This window comes from Glycine soja, chromosome 11 (assembly GCF_004193775.1).
Source record: "Glycine soja cultivar W05 chromosome 11, ASM419377v2, whole genome shotgun sequence".
In the NCBI taxonomy this organism is placed as follows: domain Eukaryota; kingdom Viridiplantae; phylum Streptophyta; class Magnoliopsida; order Fabales; family Fabaceae; genus Glycine; species Glycine soja.
In genome coordinates, this window is record NC_041012.1 from 40176724 (window position 1) to 40197150 (window position 20427).

Here is a 20427-nt window from a genome sequence, read left to right on the forward strand (position 1 = left end):
AATATGAGGCAAAGTTATGGGTGGAGAACAAAAGAAGGGTGTGTAGCATGAGGTGAACATGAAAACGGGAGGGAGAGTGACAAGTAAGAGTGAAGATCAGATATGATGGAGGTGCATGAGAGAAGAGAATGGGAAGGGTAGAGTCTCAAGTAAGGGGTGAGACTTGAGAGGAGAGAAGACAAAGTGAATGAGAGTGTGAGGGATGGGGATGAAATAGGAATTTTAACTAAACAAAATTTTGGGGTGTGGGAATAGAGAAAAAGAGGGTTAGAATAACATGGGCCCTATTCGGCCATATTTTTGTTTTCATTGGACCGGTCCGGAAAACAATGGGGACTAACATTTTTTTCTTGACCAAAAAATTCTTTTTTCTTTTCTTAGTTTTATTTGCGTCCGCAGTAAAGAAATGGTACAGTTACCTGTGCGGTGACACAAGGCATGAGAAAGGAAGTTCATGAACGTGCCACGTGTCCCAACTTCTCGTAGTTCATTCCCACTGTCACTGTCCAGACCCAATTTTCCGTCCAAGTTCATTTTCCCGGAAAATCTTCTTTGTGGAATTTTTCTTGCAATTGGGAACTATAAAAGGGGCTTTTTTCAGTCTGTAGCATCAGCGAAAAATGGCTGCACCAACACCGATTCAGAAAACTGAAGAGGAGTGGAAGGTCATTCTCTCCCCCGAGCAGTTTCGGATCCTTCGCCAGAAAGGAACTGAGTAAATTCCCAATCTAATTCTTCGCTTTCTCTGCACTATCATCTGATGAGTTGTTGTTATTTGCTACTTCAAATATTCTCTCATTTTTCCCTCTATATGTTCGTGATAAAAGTGTAAAAGTGGATAGTTTTTTAAACACAGCATCACTGGGTGACGGCTGATGATCTTTTAGGGTAAATGAATGTGATTGCTCTCCTGTGGATTCGTTTCTGCTTTGTGCAGCTTTTAGTTGGTTCAGTTCCATGCACTCTCTTGTTGGTAGTGGTTTTATTGGAAAATAGAAGTGCTATTTATTTGATAGTTAAAATATTGACTTGCTCCAATTAGTCTTTGTTAGAAGTTTCAGTCCTATAGTAAAATTGGAAAAAACGGTAAGTTTTAGTTCCTGTACAATTTTTTGTGACAGTTAATCACTGAATTTTTATGTAGCTGCATCAAAAAGTTTTTTAGTGTTAGCGACTAAGTCCAAAATTTAACTTTTTATGTATGTGCAGATACTAAAACTTAACAGTTCTTACAATCGAAATAATTATAAGGGCCAATTGAATAATTTAACCTTATTTTGTAAGTGTAAACACTTACTACCCTTTAAGCCATGAAATTGGTTTACGTGAGTTGGATTGTAACTTTTCATGCACCGGGAGCATGTGCAGATTGAAGGGTACAGGAGAATATAACAAGTTTTATGAAGAAGGAATTTACAACTGTGCTGGCTGTGGGACTCCTCTTTACAAGTCTTCAACCAAGTTTGATTCTGGTTGTGGTTGGCCTGCTTTCTTTGAGGGTTTTCCCGGTGCCATCGATCGATCCGTGAGTGGTTTTTCGAAAACTTGTTAGTAACATTTCTTGGTTGGAAATTGGAATTGTATTGAATTTATGAAACTTGTGATTTTCAGCCTGACCCAGATGGGAGGAGGACTGAGATAACTTGTGCAGCATGTGGTGGGCACTTGGGTCATGTTTTCAAAGGAGAGGGATTCAAGACCCCAACTGATGAACGCCATTGTGTCAATAGTATTTCTGTCAAATTTGTTCCAGGAAATGCTAGTTCTTCAATATGAAACCCTACATTTACTCTATTGGAGGTGTCTATTGAAAGATTGTCTTGTTTGTAGTCTTTTATAGACAGTTAGCTCTGAAGGATAAAATCCTTTTCTTTGTTTAGTCTTTTACCTTGCCTTTCTGTTTCATCGAGTAAAGATTTGGTAGGTCTGCATGAATCATATATAAATCAGCATTTCTTGATATCTAATATATATATATATATATATATATATATATATACACACTATTGTTGAGATTAATTCAAATACTCATCTCAATCACATTTAATGATTCAAAATTAATTTCAAAATATCTAAAATAAACATACTCTAGTATGACATAGGACTTACCACGTGTTTGGATTTGCAATTTTGGAACCACACTATGCACATTATTCACACCCAATCCCAGAGTCCTTTGGAAGGTGATATTGTAGTCAAATTTTAGAAGACAGAATATACTTGTAGGGTCAGAAGGTTCTATCATTTGAATATACTTTCCAATTTCAATTTTAATTGGTCATTATATCCTTTTGAGTCGATTAAGAGAAAAACTTCTAATCGGTGTATTATTGTATTGTCTTGTTTGGTCTCCTATTTTTATAATATCGGATCCCAATCCTCTAGAGTTTTCAAATAAACTACACTGTGCAGTTCCAATTTCCAAATCCAACCATTAAAATTTAATTTTAAAGATTACTTTATTATTATATCTATAACAATATATAAAAAAGATATCTGTGTACACATTTATTTGGATTTTTTGCCCCTTAATTGTTTGTGTGTTAAAATAAAATGTGTATTAGTTAAATGACAAGGACAATAGTTAAAGAACAAGGTCAAATATTTTATTTTTAATTTAAGATATTTATATAAATAAACAAAATGAGGGCGAGCCCTGGTGCAGCGGTAAAGTTGTGCCTTGGTGACTTGTTGGTCATGGGTTCGAATCTGGAAATAGCCTACAATCATTATATATGTACATGATAGAGTTAAAATAGAATTACACCTAATTACTTACTCTAATTAAGAGCTGATTGATAATAGATTTAGAACTAATTACTAATTAGAAAACTGATACATGTAACAATAGTTGTTTCAAACAATAACAGCTTTAATGATAAAACTATATATTACTTATAATATAACACTTGTTTTTATAGTATAAATAGATAAGTGATAAGTTTACAAAAATAATCATCTGTATTTTTTATATCTATATTTAGAAATTAATTTTAACAAGCCTCTTATAATGCAACAAAGAAAACTATGTGAGTTGTCAAACTTATAACCCCACATTAAATAGATCAGGATTTACTAGTTCAGGTCAACTTGAATAATTCAATACCCTAATTAAGATGAATGGGCTAAACTTGTTTTGTTTTTCTAGAGCAATTGCTTTTGATACCCATTTTTACATCTGAAAACTGAAACCCTCCATTTTTTGGTCACCCTCCTACGTCCTTACTTCTCCATCTTAAACCCCAACTCCCCATTTTTTTCATCTACTATCCTCCACCTCACACCTCCACTCAAAATTGTAACCCTTATTTTTTCGAGCCACCCTCCTCCATGGCTCCACCCTATTTCTCTATCTTTAAAGTTTAAACTCCATCCCCTCCCTTGTTTTTTTTATCACCTTCCTCCACCCCACTCACCTGTCTCAAAACCCCAACCCCAATTTTTTTTTATCACCTTTCTCCATCTCACTCTCTGATCTCAAAACTCAAACCTTCAATTTTTTTTCCACCTTCCTCCCACCCATTTCCCCATCTCAAGACCAACCATTGTTTTTTAGATATTTCATTTTAATTTAATTAAAATAATATGATTTGATGTGACGAAATTGGGAAATTTAATTGGTTGCATAGTATAAAATAGTTTTACACTAATAATACATAATCATTAAACTCTTACCATTTTAATAATTTTGAAAACTATTTTTGGAATAGTTGCTTCAAGGGAACCCAAATAATGCATAGAGTATGACTGTATGAGTAATGCATAAGCATCTATCTCTATTTTTTAAGTTTACGCACCCAAGTTCAACATTTCTCTCTTCTCTCCTCGGATGTTATGCATGTGTGTGTTCAATTCCAAAATTGAATAACAAATTTGTAAATTTTTGTTTCCAATTACAGGAACAAGCAAGAAACACAAGAGTACTCGTCGCAATCACAAATCCCTACTTGTTATACAACAATTAACAATGAATTAAGTATGTTTTGTAATGCCTTTCTATGCTTATTCTAGTGCACAAATAAGAACATACGGTATAGGCATCTTCCTTAGGAAATTAAAATTAGAGATAGATAAAAGAGATGTTTACACATCATTCGTGCTTTGCGCATTTGGGGTTCCATTGAAGCATGTTTTCGTACCGTATATAATACACTCTGAAAATTAATTTTAAAAATGTTTACCCTTAATCAAAATAAATTCCAAAATTTAGTTTCTACAAAGACAGTATTTTTTATTTATAGACAGAAGTGGTTGTGTAAGTAAAAAAAATAAAGAAATTGTAAAAGCAATTGTCTTTTTCATAAATTAATTGTTGTTGTACTCAGAGTGCGAAGGTATCCTAAAAAAACTAACTTAATCACTTATTAAGATATTAAAATCAATTATTCATTATTTGTCAAACATAATAAATGAATAATTGTATGTAAATTATTTCAGCAAAAAAAAAAAAACTTGTACGTTAATTAAACTTGGAAAGAACGGTCGTAAAATTGTGGTTAGCTCAAAGCTAATAAATGATTAAATTAGTTCAATAATTGTGCACGCGTGTGCTTGCGGGGAAGGGGGTGCGTAGAAATGTTTTTTCTGCAAGAAACATTTTTCTATAAAGTTAGACTTTATTATTCCCTCTGTCTCATAATACGTAATGTGTTAGAAAAAAAAAATTCAAAACAAATGTCATTCTAATTTTTCAATGTAGAATTAATTTCAAGGAGAAAAAGTCTTCTAAAGTAAGCATGTTTAAGGATGTATTCACTATTTGTAATATTGACTTTAAATGTATCATGATCTTATCTCACGAGATTTAAAGATGAATACACCACTGTTGTGCCAAAATCATTTCCCCTTTGCTAATAAACATGAGAAATCAGAAACGGTAGTACTTGGGGGTTTCAACTTTCAAGCAAGTTAGACAAATCATAAAGGACGCCAACACAACAAGCAGTCAAGTTCTACATCACAATCAAAACAGGCTTTATTCCTCAATGTATAAAAAGCCAAATTATTTTCATTATTTATATTGTATAGTTCTTCCAAGGGTCATATAAAATTTTACATGTACTCTATCACCAGTAATTACAGATAATCTTCGTTTCAGTCCAAGTTAAAAGATACAAAAGCATGTGAAATATAACATGTTATCTGTGGGCTGTGGCAAAAGGGATTCATGAGCATGCTGACGTAGATATACAACTAACAAGTCAAATAGGATTTTATGCAACCGCCAAAGGGTACCCCAAAATCTATAATTTCTTTACTGTGTTTGGAGTTTATATGAGAAGGTTCAGTCAGTGTCTCTTCAGATACACAAGTCACGCGTAAACGTGATCATGCTCATGATGTTCATACAGCCACATTCATGTACACTATCAGGGCACATGCTGTTACAACAGCATCAGTAAGAGAACAAGTTTGGCGGTTGATCTTGTTTTTTGCAGAGCCAGCTCACCCTTACTGTATATGACATTTGTTATCATTATGTAATAGTGATGTAATTCATTTTTCTCCTAAATTCAATGAATTCAACATTCTAATGGTGTCCCTGAATCTTTGAAAATGTATCGGTGTTGCATGTACGCTATTTCTCTCTTTTATATCATAAGTTAGTTATCATAAATTACATTTTTCCCAGAGACATTTATAATTTAGTGCAATAGTTGTGGTAGGTAATTGGACCATTATCTACAATGGCTTTCCACACCAAGAGACAAATCTTTTGATGCATAAATTGTGCCCCACAAGTCCAATCCATACCACATATTGCAGTATTACAAGTTCGGACTTTTTTTTTTTTTTGTTTCAAATCCTTCAAATCTGGCTATAATAAGGCTATTTTATCAAGTCTTCTAATTATTCTAAAGCTATTTTAAAGTAAAAACACCCTTCTCCTTGCACAAAAATGATAATTTCACTGTACCATTGCTTCAAACAGCCTCATGCAAAATAAACACATAAAACTAGATCAAGATCAGGTACCAAATTGCAAGTGTTTGACGAGATATCATTCATATAACACATTATCATCAACAGAAAAAAATACACAATCCAAATGAATGAATGATTTTACGAAGTAAAAGCAAGTTAAGGGGGGGTGACTGCTCTCACCTCAAAACACGTATTTGGTATTTCCAATCAGAAAACACTGCTTATTATAGATCTCTGTATATAAAAGTTCCCTGTCCCCAAGATCAATCTCAATCACCTTCAATTGAACTATACTCCAAAAACATTCATTTTAGGAGGAAGTGTCTGTACAGTAACCACCAAGAATAACTAGGAAGCACAGAGGATAACCTTATTGCCAACTAAAAAAAGTTCCACCTCTGCAAAATTCTACTTTCCTTGTTCTTTCTCTTTTCAAAACATTCCCTCAAAGCGTATACCTCTGTCAAGAGTTCATCAATGGTTAACTGTTATTATTATTATTATTATTATTTCGGTGCACAACTGCAATGGTTAATTCAAATACAATCATGGAAGGTAAACTTGCTGAAGAAAATATTTTACAAATTCTAATTCAATAAAATAAACTCAGACGAACAATTAGCTATTTGGATTCCAAGTGAAAAAATTTCCATGAATTCCAACAATGCATTCTTACACACATTCAACTAGAAATTTAGAAGTCGAAGACACGTTACGCACACAGAAAGGATTAAAGGAACAGAGAGAGTGTGGAAAATGGATACCATACCTGGTTGGCATTCTTTCCAATTCCTGTTTGTTCGAACAACGCAATCCTGAAAATTACGGAAAAAGAATTTCCTCAATAAATCGACGAGTTCGATGAATCTAAAATTTGAGGGTTTAGGGTTTTAGGAAGGGAAAATAAGTAAATAACAAAGGGAAATGAGGTTAACCTGCATCAAGCGATAGAGAGAAGAGCATTCATCGAGCTGATTCACGTTCTCGTCATCGTCGTCCACGTCGCTCTGGTGAAGGACTTGCGGCGGCGCCGCCAACGGTTTTGCTTCGCCCCGGTTCGCCGGTAACTGCTCCATTTTTTTAAAACTGCAACCGTTTCACAAAATACAAAACTCACCCCTGGGTCCATCGCATATCACCTCTTTAAAGAGTGCGTCAAGAAAAGCCACCACGTATGCATAATTCGGAATAATAAATCCGGAAAGTGTATTCTTTTTTGTATATTCCGGATTATCCAATCCTGAACTGTAAACAGATCTGAAAAAGAATCTTAGAAACTGTGATGATGGAGAAAAAGAGAGCAACCGTAGTGGTGGAAGCTCTCAGACGGAGGTTCTATGGAGGGCAATCTTGGGATAGTCTAAAAAAATAGGTGCAAGAAGTAATTCTCAGTACTGCTTTTTGAAATACTAGTGGGCTGTTAATACTCAATAAATAATGAATTATATTTTGTTATGTATTTGCGAACATCACATTAATTCTTTTTTTTTATACGCTATTTTTTTTATTTTCTAATTTATAAAAAATACATAATTATGATAAACAAGATGGTTATAATGAATATATATTTAACCAAATAAAATTTTATTTAAAAAAGAAACATGTGATATTTAAATTCTCAATTTGCACAAGCATCACAATAGAAATTTGTGACCCTAATTATATTAACACCACAAGTACTACCATTCATGATTCATCTGCAACAAACCAGAAATTTAATAAAACTAAAATAGAAAAAGAGACAAACATGGGTTGACATATACCAAATTTATTAAAGAGACAAACATGAGAAACTTTTACTCAAACCTCTATGATATTACACATCCAAAAATAATATTCTTTATTTTTTCTTTTAAAAAAATTTAACTTCACAAACTATAAATTATTTGATAAATTATTGACTCCCGAATATTTAAATTATTCTTTTAACGTCCCATTATTTAAATAAAAAAATATTGTAATTTATGTAAAGTGTGATAAATTTAATTTGAATAAAATTTTGTTAAAATTTTCAAACATTTAAATTTGAATAAACAAATACCTTTAGCATAAAATCATACAAACACGTTAAAAACTAGTTAAAGATGATCATTTTCTACACGAATAAAATTCTTCAGACAATAACTTCTATTATGTTTATCTACAAAATTAGTTGTTATTAGTTTTGCTTTTGTCAATTAAAAGAGACTAAAATACAATTTTAATCTTCTATTTTACTCAATTTATAATCTTGGTCCCTATAAAAAATAGAGACATGTGTTCTCAATTTCTGAAAATTATAAAAATTTTAGTTTAATGGTTAATAATTTCGGGTTGTTGATCCATTAGTAAGAAAATATTGACTGCTCACACACACACACAAAAATTATCGACTGCACGTGACATTATAATATTAATTTTTTAATTAAATTCTTTGGTCATTTAAAGAGATTTTCTATTAATTATTATTTTAATTAATTTTTTTACTAATCAAATTAATAATTATATAATCAATATTATAGTATCACTTTAACAATTTTGTGGTCAATATTTTTTTATTAACGATTTTGCTTCTCTAAATTTTTTAAAAGTTAAATATAATTAATATAAATGACAAAAAAAACTAATAATATAAAAGTAGTAGGAAGTTAACTTAAGTTAGAAAAAAAATTAAAATTTAAAAAGTAATTTAAAGATAAAATTATCCAATGAAATGCGTATATTAAAGAGAATAATTATCATTATTAATAGTTATAGATGATCAATGTTCCGGGAAAATGATTGTTGAAAAAAAAATCTTAATTTTGAAAAATAAAAGGAAAAATGCCTTTGAGATTAAAATTATGGATTAGAGGAATAAAAAATAAGGGGACCCTTTTAAAAAAAGACAATTGATAAATACACCCGCAACTTTTACTTTTACACGTATCTCTTCTTTTTTATTTAAATTGTTATTACAAAACTACCCTCAAGTTCTTTAACCTGACTATTTTGCAGACCTGCAGATTGCAGTCATTCATGCACACACCCTCCTCCTACGGTCCTACCCTTTGTTGATTCATTTCCCCTTTCTTAATTTCACTCTTCTTTTTTTCTTTGACAAAGTGGTTCCAAAGGTCAAAATCTCACTCTCCTCTACCCTCCAAAACTTTCCTCCTGCAACATTGTTTGGCACTTATTCAGCGGCATGGTGTCAGATCGGAGGTGATGAAGGGTGCGATGGTGATGCCGAGGGATTGGAGGGAGATGGCCTAGGATTTGAATTGGTAGAGGAAGAGAGAGTACAAGAGATAGCGCATAGGATTTGAATTGGTGTTTTCTTGATAGTTTAAAGGAGGGGTGTGGTGAAAGAGAAGGTAAAGGAAGCATACGCGCACGCTGCTATGTTGGAAACTAATTCTGGAATTCAGTTTCTGGTGAGGGCAATTTTAGAAAAGAAAAGTTTAAAGGAGGTGCAAATAGTAATATCCTAAAAAATCTCTATTTTTGTATTAACATCATCATATAGTGCTAAGTGCTAACCTAGTTACTATAGAGAGACGTTCCACGCTTAAGGCTTTTTAAGGCCTGAAGCTCTTGTAGCCTCAGCATAATAAAATAAAGGAAGAATTAAAAAAAAGAAAAGAAGAAAAAACTGTGGATTTTCTTTCTGATTCTCCTATGTTCTAAAGATCAATCTTACCTTTGATTGATACAAATTTTGCTTCAATCGGGTACGTCTGAATCGTTAGATAGTGTTATAACTGTTTTTTCTTCCGCGTCTATTGGGGATCTTCTGTCTATTCAGGGGCTGCCAATAATATTGAAAACATAATTTTCTTTCATCACTTTTCTGATCTGTGACTGTGTGTAGAGTATTGATATGTTATTGAATGCATTTGGGTACTTTCTATTTTCTCTCCTTTTCATCTGGGTATGTTCTTAATGCTGTGAGCACTGGGTACATGTTTCTTGGTAGCTTTTGATTATTTTTTTTTATTTCTCTTATTTTTTTCTGTTCGATTATTCATTGATTGGTTGGTTTTCTCAATCTAAAGGTTTCAGGAAGTCATATATTCTAGGCTGCAATACTGAGATTCAGAGGTATTGGATTTTCTTCTTAAAATTCAAGCATTGAATTATAATTCAGTGTTAGTTTTTTCTTCTTTTCCTTTTCCTTGGTCGATAATATTAAAGCTCATTCCGAATTTCCCCGATCAATTTTAATTTTCACATTATACCTTTTAACGAAACTTTTATTTGGATTTAGTAAATTTTGGATGCTTGTGACTGATGCTAAATAAATTCGTAAAACTTGACAATATATATATATATATTTTTTTTCCTTCATGTTAATTCTGGTTTGTAGATAAATGGCATCATTGGTAGCCAGTGGTAGCAGTCAAATGGCTCCTTCAGTTTCTGTCCAAGAAAAAGGGAGTAGGAATAAGAGAAAATTCAGGGCTGATCCACCTTTAGGCGAGCCAAATAAGATTATTCCTTCCCCTCAGCATGAAAGCCTCAGCAATGAATTTTCTGCTGAAAAGTTCGAAATAACCACAGGTCATGGACAAGCTAGTGCTTCTGACATGTGCAGTGTAAGCCAAGATCATTCTGATGGGTTGAAGCTTGACCTTGGATTGTCTAGTCCTTTACCTTCATCTGACGTCAGGCTTAGCCAACCTAAGGAGGAACTTGAGGTTGATGAATTCCATGATGCTGATTGGAGTGATCTCACTGAAGCCCAATTGGAAGAACTTGTTCTGAGCAATTTGGACACCATTTTCAAGAGTGCAGTAAAAAAAATTGTTGCATGTGGCTACATTGAAGACGTTGCTACAAAGGCCATCTTAAGGTCTGGCATTTGTTATGGATGTAAAGATGCTGTGTCTAATGTAGTTGACAAGGGTTTAGCATTTCTTAGAAATGGCCAAGAGATTGATCCTTCACGAGAGCACTATTTTGAAGATTTAGTGCAGCTAGAGAAGTATATTTTGGCTGAATTGGTCTGTGTTCTTCGAGAGGTTAGGCCATTGTTCAGTACCGGGGATGCAATGTGGCGTTTGCTGATTTGTGACATGAATGTGTCACTTGCTTGTGCAATGGATGATGACCCTTCAAGCAGTTTAGGTAGTGATGGCATTGATGATGGTTGTTCTTCTGTTCAGACTGAACCACAGTTAAAGTTAGAAACAAAAGGTCCTGAATTAAGTCCTTGTAAATCAATCTCCTCAGGTTCTCAACCCGAGAAATCCTCTGTGGCAGGAAATACTGGTTTGGACAAGTCAAAGAAATCTCAAATTCTTGTTGGACCATCGGGGAAAGAGGCTGCTAATTCTGGATGTGAATTTATTGATAAATCTTCTAGTACTTCTGGGACATCTCAATCTCCTTTGGTGGAAGAAAAGTGTGGGAGCGTCAGAAAGGTCCATTCCAGTAGCAATAAGAGAGACTACATTCTTCGACAGAAGTCATTCCACATGGAAAAAAGTTATCGGACATATGGACCTAAAGGGTCTTCAAGAGGAGGAAGACTGAATGGCTTGAATGGATTAATCTTGGATAAAAAACTTAAATCTGTATCTGAGTCTACTACCATAAACTTAAAGAGTGCATCGCTAAACATAAGTAAGGCAGTGGGAGTTGATGTGACACAAGACAATTTAAATGCTGATTTTTCATCTAATGATGGACCATCAACCCCCACTGCATTTAGTCTGGATTCTACTGTTACTGTTTCTCAGTCAACCAATACTTTATCTTCAGTGCATGAAGCAAATGCTATACCTGCAGTTGGTAGCCCAAATGTATTATCAGCTACAGATACTGATCTTTCTCTTTCTTTGTCTTCAAATAGTAAGTCTCCTACAACAACTGTCCGCTGCAATAATGAGGCACCTAATAGTAGTTGTATGGGGATACCTCATGACAGGTCCCTGGGGAAGTGGATACCCCAAGATAGAAAGGATGAGATGATTTTGAAGCTAGTTCCAAGGGTTCGGGAGCTGCAAAATCAGCTTCAAGAATGGACAGAGTGGGCAAATCAGAAGGTTATGCAGGCTGCTCGTCGGCTGAGTAAGGATAGGGCCGAGCTTAAGACACTGAGACAAGAGAAAGATGAAGTTGAACGTCTTAAAAAAGAAAAACAATCTCTAGAGGAAAACACTATGAAGAAGATTTCTGAGATGGAAAATGCCTTGTCTAAAGCGAGTGCACAGGTAGAAAGAACCAATGCTGATGTCCGGAAACTTGAGGTGGAAAATGCTGCACTGAGGAAAGAGATGGAGGTTGCTAAGTTACAAGCGGCTGAGTCAGCCACAAGCTGTCAAGAGGTCTCAAGGAGGGAAAAGAAGACCCAAATGAAGTTTCAATCATGGGAGAAGCAGAAATCCTTGTTTCAGGAAGAGCTAATGAATGAAAAACACAAATTAGCTCAGTTGCAGCAAGAATTAGAGCAAGCTAAAGTGCAACAGCAGCAAGTCGAGGTATACTATTTCAAGCTTATTCTAACTGCTTTTCAATGTGCTTTTTATTTTGTAATGGTTCACCTGATATCTTTGCTAACATATATGGCTCAGGTTGTAATTTGCTTCCATTTTTGTTCATTATAAAAGCCTTGTCCCTAAAAAGTAAGAACTTATAGTTAGGGAGTAATTATATGAAATTCCAAAATTTCCCATCTCTCATTTAATGTTCAGAAATAAATGAAATAAATTTAAATTGACACGCATTGACATTTTATTTGTTATTCGTCTCTATGCATGGTTTAACCATTGGCATTGTTTCCATTAGAATGAGTGGGTAGTGCTTGTATTAAATGAATCAAAATGTTTTCCCCTTTCCACAGTATTAGCTAACAAGGTCATATCCTTTTTACCTTCTAAAGGGTCAAGAATTGAACTGCCTTCCCTCACCAAGGAATTAATGCATATGATGATCTATCATCTTTTTCTGTCCTTGTGCATCTTGTTTGATTCATACTTTGAAGGTTCTATTCATCTTGTGGTGGCAAGACTTGTCTTTTAGTTAAAGTATTGATACCAGACCACAAAAATGTAAATATTGTTTTACAGAATCACTTGAGATTCTGTGGATGCCACCATATTCAATGTGTAAATGCCAAATGAGTTTAGTTATGAAGTCTGTTCTAATCATAAAGGAAAAATATCACAGGCTAGGTGGCAGCAAGCAGCAAAGGCAAAAGAAGAACTCCTCCTGCAGGCCAGTTCTATAAGAAAAGAAAGGGAACAAATTGAGGAGTCAGCAAAATCAAAGGAGGATATGATCAAACTGAAAGCAGAGGAAAATCTACACAGGTACAGAGATGACATCCAGAAACTTGAAAAAGAAATTGCACAACTGAGACAGAAGACCGACTCTTCTAAAATTGCTGCACTGAGAAGGGGAATTGATGGAAACTATGTCAGCAGCTTTATGGACGTGAAAAGCATGGCTCTGAAAGAATCGCGGGCCGCTTTTATCTCAGAAATGGTTTCAAATTTAAATGACTACTCTTTGATAGGGGGTGTAAAGCGGGAAAGAGAATGTGTCATGTGCCTTTCTGAGGAGATGTCTGTTGTATTCCTCCCATGTGCTCATCAGGTTGTTTGCACAACATGCAATGATCTCCACGAGAAACAAGGTATGCAAGACTGTCCTTCTTGCAGGAGCCCCATCCAGAGGCGTATTTCTGTCCGATTTGCCCGTACATAATTTATTTACTTGAATGAAATGAGTGTTTTGAATAATGTCTGTTGGAACACTCTTGCAAAGAATAATGCATTCAGAATCATGCATCTCGAGTTTAAAGATACATTAAGTTGCTTTCAATGCCAAGGTTGATTTTTATGTTACAGCCTTTCTTTTTCTTCTGCTGTTCTGGTTTTGCTTGAACTTCTCTTCTCTCATGAAGCTACGCTTGTCTTTCTCTTTTAAATATAATGCTCAGCTCTTACATTTTTATCCTCATTAGCAATATATAGTTTTTTGGTTCAGAACAAAAATCTGATGGTAACGTTTGCTTACATGAAAATCAAATGGAGATTTTGGTCCCATAATGAGAAGGCCACAACATGCTCATTCAGAATTAAAAGCAAAATGGAGTAGATGAATAAGCTTAAAAAATAAAGCAAAGTAAAAGAGAAAACATCATATCTACAGATATTCTTAATTACTGAAATGAAATTATGATAGACTGTACGAGCTGCAATGTATACACAATGTGTCAATTCCTAAATAAAATTCCAAAAATTGTTAGAATGAAACTCTGTTTCTGAAGAAAATTACAAAATATCATTAAGCAGGAAAAAGCCATAACATTTTGAAATTTTACAATATTTTGGACTGGTTTATTATTATATTTAATTTATAGACGACATTGGTTGCTTGTAGGAAGTTTTAAATTCTACCTCTTGCTTGCAAACTGCTTTCATAGAGGAAAACCCCAATACCTTAGGGGAAAAATGAAGTTGGAGAGCCACTTTTGTAATTTGCATTTTACTTACCATAATAGTACAAGATTGGGAGCAGGGTTTCAAAACATTAAACATGAGTTGCATTGTGCCGCTCGTTGCTCGTAGTGATCTTATTTGGATCGAGTAGAATTGCTCCTCGGAGAAGATACTTGTAGTTTATAAAAATGATTGATTCTCAACAAAAAAAAAAAAAGATTGAGTTGCATTGTGTGATGTGGCTGCAATGTTTTGATTGCATCTGCATTAGGCTATGATAGCAGACCAGACGGTGGCAACTCTACTAAGATCAGAATTTAAACCATTGGTTGGGGGGCCTTTTTTCCTGCAATTCCAGAATTGCTTCCTGCATTTCCTTGGAATGACCTTTCCGAAAGTAATATGAAAGTGCAGGAAGCAATTGCCTTGGTTGGGACATTGGATCACTACAGCAGTAGTTGGGTTGAGATTTCATTCTTTAGCCGAATCCATTTCATTGTTTCCATTCTCTTCAACACCCTTGCCACTTCCATTGGTTTCTTTGTAGGAGGGGAATGGATATCCTCTAAGATTTTCACATAATCGTATCATATGAAAAATTAGTGTCTTTCTTAATTTTCTCATAGACTAACAAAGATTTTAATAATATCCCACATATTCAATGTATATGAAGATGGAGGAATAGGTACGAAATTTTATATGATAAGATAATATGAAAATCTCACATGAGAATATCTACACCCTAGTAGAAGAAAGATGTTTGTGAGATGGAGACCACACAAGATGCTGCTCCTGTGAATTAACATCCTTTCATGAAATGCACATCTTGGCAACAAATTGTTATTTTGCGCTCTTGTGGTAAATGCGCTTGAGCTCACTACAAGTAAGTCTATTTAGTATTAAAAAATGTAACATGAAATCATTCACGTCTTTACTAGAAGCTTAAACTTTTGAAATTAATTATTCATGTCGTGGTAACAGAGTATCAAGTACTTTAGAGTTTGATCCTTGTCATCCTTATTCTTGTAATAAAAAAAATTGAATTTCAAGCATAAGGTGGGTGAGCTTTTGGATTATCCATGTTTCATGTCTAAAAGGATATTGTGTGATGAGATGTGCTGAAGATATAATATAAAATTATTTAAGGGTCTTCACCTAATAGCATAAGATTTTAGATTTTTCAGTTTATGATATTTAGACTTTTTGTAATAAACTTGTATATATTAAGAAATTCCGTAATATCCTTGAATATTTAAGGATTCAGATATTATTATTGGGAATCTCTTTTTTTTTATAATGGGAAAAAATAAAAGTAGAATCGTCATATATATTAATAATAATACAGAATAAAAAATCAAAGGCATAAGAAAATCCACTGATCCGGAGAAAAATGCTTCCAATCTAAGCGTGTTAAGAATCTAGTGAGGTACTTATAACACAAGACAAACTCATGATGGCAACGCAATCAAAGGTTGTGTCTCGTTTGGTATGATGCTGGCAAAGGTACTTTCATGTTCAACACAACGGGTCCTTCCCGGTGCTCTTCGTTTGTAGAGCTCGTGCTAACTATGAGGAAGGCCTATTCGTTTCTAGAGGTCGTGCTAGCTATGGTGAACTTGTTGATGCCTCGTCTTATTCCACCGGGAACCAATCAACTATCACACGTCTTATAAACAATTCTAGTGGACCTGACCATTCAATGGTCATCTCAACGGTTCTATGATCATTAATGCTATTATCAACTTTTTTAATGTCTTTATGAACAAAAGGTGAGAGACTTGAACAGCTTCATGCGTGATGTTTAGAGAAGGTGTCGGCCATCAGCTTTGTACGTGGAGATTTGTATGGACTATGGAGTAGTCCTTATTTGATTTCCTTGCCAATAATTAAGCTTTTGATAGATTTGCATCAACTTTGTAATCTAATGGTGCTAGCAAATATATTCAACATGAAGAAATGCTAGTGATATCCTAGTTGTAATATTCTCTTTGTGTTTGACTAAAATTTGTTAAGAATCACATATTTTAATGGGTCTAAGTGATCAATGATTTTCTCTCCTAAGTTACACGTGAGATCCACCAAAATTGATTGCCAATAAATTGTAGTCAAGAGAGTATCAGGGGCACTTGAATCATAAATTATCCACTCTCAAGCTGAATATTATACAATTTTACCTCTATTGTTAGTCATGCTTATTGCAAGAGATAAAAGGCCTCAATGATTTAATATCATCAATATCTACTTGATCTCACTAACAAACTAACTATTGCTAGTATCAATCTTTTAACTAACAATTTTCTGAAAAATCTTGTGGGCACCAAGTTTTTATACTTAACTGAGAAGGGTTCAAATTTTTCAGCTTAGAATTTATCCAATGGTCACAATTCAATCTATTTCTTGTGACTCAAACGTTCAATTCGTCAAAGGTAAGGTCTTTTTTGTCTAATAACAGTGTGCAAAAATTATTAGTGGTTAGTATTTAATGCATTGCATGGGATTTAAAAAAAAAACAGAAAGAATTTAGAAGATATCAATTAAAAGAGTAAAAGGTATTTAAAACTAAGGCATATAAATAGTTCGATCAAAAGAGAATTTGAATTTGAAATTAAAGAGAGATAAAGAAAAAACAAATTAAGAATAACACAGGTTAGGTGTGAGATTACTCTTTTTTTTAGAGCGCCAAGATTATTCTCTATAAAACTCTATTACTGGTACAGCTCCTGTCATTGTTCATCAGTAATGTAGTTTAGTAACACTAAGTGTATCATAAAAGTTTACCTATTGTAACAACTGCATGATGATTTCGCACTGGTGTGGTCTTCGGATCTTGTCTGTCTCTCACTTTCTCTACCTACGTTATTGACTTTTTGTTTAGTGAAAAGGGCTCTCTAAAATCTTTGTTTTCCAACTATCCTTTTGAGGGTTAGAATAGCTCCATCCAAATGACAATAGCATACTGCGCATACAAATTTTATCAAGAGATTATTACGTAAGTTTAGTTTTCTTTTTCAAAGAACTCAAATATTTTCTAAGGGAGGCAATTCTACTTGAGTTTGGTAGGATTATTATGGACAACAAACTCTTTTTTCTGAGCAGTTAACAGCTGCAGCATGTCCAAAGCTCGAAGTCAAAATCATTAGTTAAGCTGGAACAATTCTGTGCTAGTTGTTTCATATACTCCGCTATAAAGTTTAGGTTGTTTTAAAAATTGTAAGCCGGATGATCTAATTTTTATATAATAATAACAGCTCCCACACCAGGTTAAGAGGAATGTATAATTTAAATTTTGTTCTGGACGTAAATAACAACATTGCAACTAAATTATATAGCTCTTTTATAGTACATCCGAGAAAGCTAAGATTTCAACTCTCACATAGTATATAAGAAAAGTATAAATCTGCATCAGCCTACGCAATGGCTGCTATGCAGTCAACAATGTCTGCAAATCACGGGATGCATATGGAGGCTTCCACTCCACTGGACATTGTCTGACCCTACTTAAAAAAATCATTAGTTAATTATGCAAATTTTTATAATGGTTTTGTTATTATTAATTAATACTATAAAAACAGGACGTTAGTTAATTTATCTGTTCTTGTTGGTAGCAGTTGGCCTTGTTTTCTTGTGTTGGAAAAGAAGCTCAACAACATTGGCGCCATTGTCAACTCTTCTGACTCTATCTACCTCCCTCCATGGAGTAGTTAGGAACTAATTTTGTCTCCACTTATTCCATATATTGGCTCGTTTGTAAGACGTGCCACAATTAAGGTGGTGAAAGAAAGAATGAACATTTTATGAAACATTGAATTTTTATTTTCCTTCCCAATAACCAGTTTGTTAGATCGTTTCTCTAGCAAGATGTTTGGTGTCATTAGAAGAAAACTCCGGCACCTTTACTCAAGGATATTGTGGCTACTATGGAAGCGTCCCAAGTCTAAAGTTGTTATCAAAAGGTTTAGAAAATTGAACTTTAAGGGTCACCACAGAGCAGAATTGCGTAAAAACAAATCTACAAGTGACTCAAATGGCCTCTTAGTTGAGTCTCAATCTGGAAGGCCTATTAGGATTGCTACATTCAATGTTGCAATGTTTTCACTTGCACCTGCTGTTTCAGAATTTGATGAATGGGTTGTCTCCAATCATGAGCATGTATCAAACAAGAAGAATCTTCTTGCAAAGGGTGATTTTCCAAAGAGTATACTAAAGCAATCTCCATTGCATGCCTCTTTGGACAAGGCTCAGAATCTTTCTGCCTCCAATATTCTACCACGTTCGAATTTGAAGGTTTCTATCAATCTCCCTGACAATGAGATTTCGTTGGCAAATAGTAGATTGCTTGCTTCGATGGAGAGAAAAGAGGGTACTTCAGATACAATCACGGGAAATGTTTCTGGCAGGCATCAAGTTCCAGCAAGGTCTCCTGTGTGCTTTCCTTTCGTTATGAATTACTGTGAGGACACTGAGAGGTTCACATGCAGCAGAAGCATCATGGAAGTTCTGAGGGAGATTGATGCTGATGTGCTGGCCCTGCAGGATGTGAAGGCAGAGGAAGAGAAGAACATGAAGCCTCTTTCTGATTTGGCAGCTGCCTTGGGGATGAAGTATGTGTTTGCTGAAAGTTGGGCTCCAGAATATGGAAATGCCATCTTATCCAAATGGCCTATTAAGAAGTCGAGAGTTCAGAAGATTGCTGATGATGATGATTTCAGGTGCTTTATCCTCCCACATTTTCATTGAAATAATTGACACTTTTCAGTTTTCATCACGAAAGTAGTTGGTTATTATTTGCATCTTTTCGGGGGAGGTTAGCCCCTCAAATCAATATCCATACCTTGAGAGAGATTAGTCTTTGGCTCTCGGTTGGAGATACCTTAGACAACAAAAAAAGAATCATGAAAGTAGTTAGTTAGTTATTATTATTATTGCTGTTGCTGCTGATGTTATTATTGTTGTTTGTGACGGCTAAGTGCAATGACAATTGTTTGTGTGGTGTAGGAATGTTTTGAAGGCTACAATTGATGTGCCCTGGGCAGGAGAAATAAATTTCCACTCTACTCAACTTGACCACTTAGATGAGAGTTGGAGAATGAAGCAAGTACACGCAATAATCCGCTCCAATGACCCTCCTCACATCTTGGCAGGAGGACTTAATTCTCTATATGGAGCTGATTACTCATCTGAGAGATGGACAGATATTTTTAAGGTAATGTTCTTAGTTATCACAATTCACAACTACTTACATTAGTTTGAGTTTCTTTTCCACACCCATCTCAGAGAATTTTTTGTATTATAGTATTATGAGAAACTTGGAAAGCCTAGGCCAAGGTCAGAAGTGATGAACTTCATGAAATCAAAAGGCTATGTTGATGCAAAGGATTATGCAGGAGAATGCGAGCCCATTGTCATCATTGCCAAAGGCCAAAGTATTTTACATTTTTACTTATTCAATTGCTTCTATGCTTACTAAATTTAGTTTATTACTACTATGATTGTGATTGTTCAAACTTCAAAAGTTTAATTTGAGTGCTGAAATAGATGTGCAGGGGACATGCAAGTATGGCACAAGAGTGGATTACATTTTGGCATCACCAAACTCACCGTACAAATATGTACCAGGGTCCTACTCAGTCATTTCATCAAAAGGAACTTCTGATCACCATATAGTGAAAGTGGACATTATGAAAGTAAATGCACCAGCTCAGAAAAATGTCATTAGGCAGTGCAGGAAACTAAAGAGGAAAGTAGTGAAAATAACGCCACCTTGTTCTGCAACAGGTGTGAGGGAATCAACCCCACCTCCCAAAATACTTGTGCCAAAAGAAATTGATTGATAGAAGTCATATGGTATATTTGGATAAGCAATGCATTTTCAGTTAGTTGTAAAGTTAAAGCGGTATGGCCATGCAATGGAGTTTGACATTTCTCAGTCCCCTTGATTGAGCCTCAAATTGATGAGGTTTCCAAATCCCATATATGTATAATAATATTGAATTATTGCCCTTTCCAGTTTCCCCTCATGTTTGTACCTTGTCCTTGCTAGATGCTTCAAATAAATAATTCAGTTCAGGGTGTGATAACTGCACTAAAGAAAAAA

General features: G+C 34.5%; 4 protein-coding genes across 4 annotated transcripts; 3 read left to right on the forward strand and 1 right to left on the reverse strand.

The window, feature by feature from the left end:
• The first annotated feature begins 557 nt into the window (after positions 1 to 557).
• Positions 558 to 1960, forward strand: LOC114374529 (peptide methionine sulfoxide reductase B5-like). Its single transcript, XM_028332185.1, has 3 exons — positions 558 to 715; positions 1369 to 1525; positions 1612 to 1960. The coding sequence occupies exons 1-3, from the start codon at positions 621 to 623 to the stop codon at positions 1774 to 1776; spliced, it is 417 nt and encodes a 138-aa protein (XP_028187986.1). The 5' UTR covers positions 558 to 620; the 3' UTR covers positions 1777 to 1960.
• Positions 1961 to 4990: 3030 nt separating this feature from the next.
• On the reverse strand, positions 4991 to 7290 carry LOC114375461 (cytochrome c oxidase assembly factor 4 homolog, mitochondrial-like). The gene is made up of 3 exons (XM_028333240.1): positions 6861 to 7290; positions 6695 to 6740; positions 4991 to 6385 (listed from the first exon to the last, which is right to left on the reverse strand). Exons 1-3 carry the CDS (start codon positions 6999 to 7001, stop codon positions 6306 to 6308), a joined length of 267 nt encoding a protein of 88 aa, XP_028189041.1. The 5' UTR covers positions 7002 to 7290; the 3' UTR covers positions 4991 to 6305.
• A 2163-nt stretch (positions 7291 to 9453) lies between these two features.
• LOC114373748 (putative E3 ubiquitin-protein ligase RF298) lies at positions 9454 to 13741 on the forward strand. Its single transcript, XM_028331268.1, has 4 exons — positions 9454 to 9617; positions 9942 to 9987; positions 10253 to 12368; positions 13057 to 13741. The coding sequence occupies exons 3-4, from the start codon at positions 10257 to 10259 to the stop codon at positions 13594 to 13596; spliced, it is 2652 nt and encodes an 883-aa protein (XP_028187069.1). The 5' UTR covers positions 9454 to 9617; positions 9942 to 9987; positions 10253 to 10256; the 3' UTR covers positions 13597 to 13741.
• A 4205-nt stretch (positions 13742 to 17946) lies between these two features.
• Positions 17947 to 20427, forward strand: LOC114375051. The gene is made up of 4 exons (XM_028332797.1): positions 17947 to 19042; positions 19329 to 19536; positions 19627 to 19756; positions 19869 to 20427. The coding sequence occupies exons 1-4, from the start codon at positions 18192 to 18194 to the stop codon at positions 20162 to 20164; spliced, it is 1485 nt and encodes a 494-aa protein (XP_028188598.1). The 5' UTR covers positions 17947 to 18191; the 3' UTR covers positions 20165 to 20427.

What these genes read in the sequence shown, in the direction of transcription:
- LOC114374529 (XM_028332185.1), top strand. Translation starts at nt 621, where the DNA reads ATGGCTGCACCAACACCGATTCAGAAAACTGAAGAGGAGTGGAAGGTC. An exon ending in CTTCGCCAGAAAGGAACTGA is followed by an intron (nt 716 to 1,368) that starts GTAAATTCCCAA and finishes GAGCATGTGCAG; the next exon opens with ATTGAAGGGTACAGGAGAAT. An exon ending in CCGGTGCCATCGATCGATCC is followed by an intron (nt 1,526 to 1,611) that starts GTGAGTGGTTTT and finishes TGTGATTTTCAG; the next exon opens with CCTGACCCAGATGGGAGGAG.
- LOC114373748 (XM_028331268.1), top strand. Translation starts at nt 10,257, where the DNA reads ATGGCATCATTGGTAGCCAGTGGTAGCAGTCAAATGGCTCCTTCAGTT. An exon ending in TGCAACAGCAGCAAGTCGAG is followed by an intron (nt 12,369 to 13,056) that starts GTATACTATTTC and finishes AAAATATCACAG; the next exon opens with GCTAGGTGGCAGCAAGCAGC.
- LOC114375461 (XM_028333240.1), bottom strand. Translation starts at nt 7,001, where the DNA reads ATGGAGCAGTTACCGGCGAACCGGGGCGAAGCAAAACCGTTGGCGGCG. An exon ending in CTCTCTATCGCTTGATGCAG is followed by an intron (nt 6,741 to 6,860) that starts GTTAACCTCATT and finishes CGTAATTTTCAG; the next exon opens with GATTGCGTTGTTCGAACAAA. An exon ending in TTGGAAAGAATGCCAACCAG is followed by an intron (nt 6,386 to 6,694) that starts GTATGGTATCCA and finishes AACTCTTGACAG; the next exon opens with AGGTATACGCTTTGAGGGAA.
- LOC114375051 (XM_028332797.1), top strand. Translation starts at nt 18,192, where the DNA reads ATGTTTGGTGTCATTAGAAGAAAACTCCGGCACCTTTACTCAAGGATA. An exon ending in GCTGATGATGATGATTTCAG is followed by an intron (nt 19,043 to 19,328) that starts GTGCTTTATCCT and finishes TGTGTGGTGTAG; the next exon opens with GAATGTTTTGAAGGCTACAA. An exon ending in CATCATTGCCAAAGGCCAAA is followed by an intron (nt 19,757 to 19,868) that starts GTATTTTACATT and finishes GTGCTGAAATAG; the next exon opens with ATGTGCAGGGGACATGCAAG.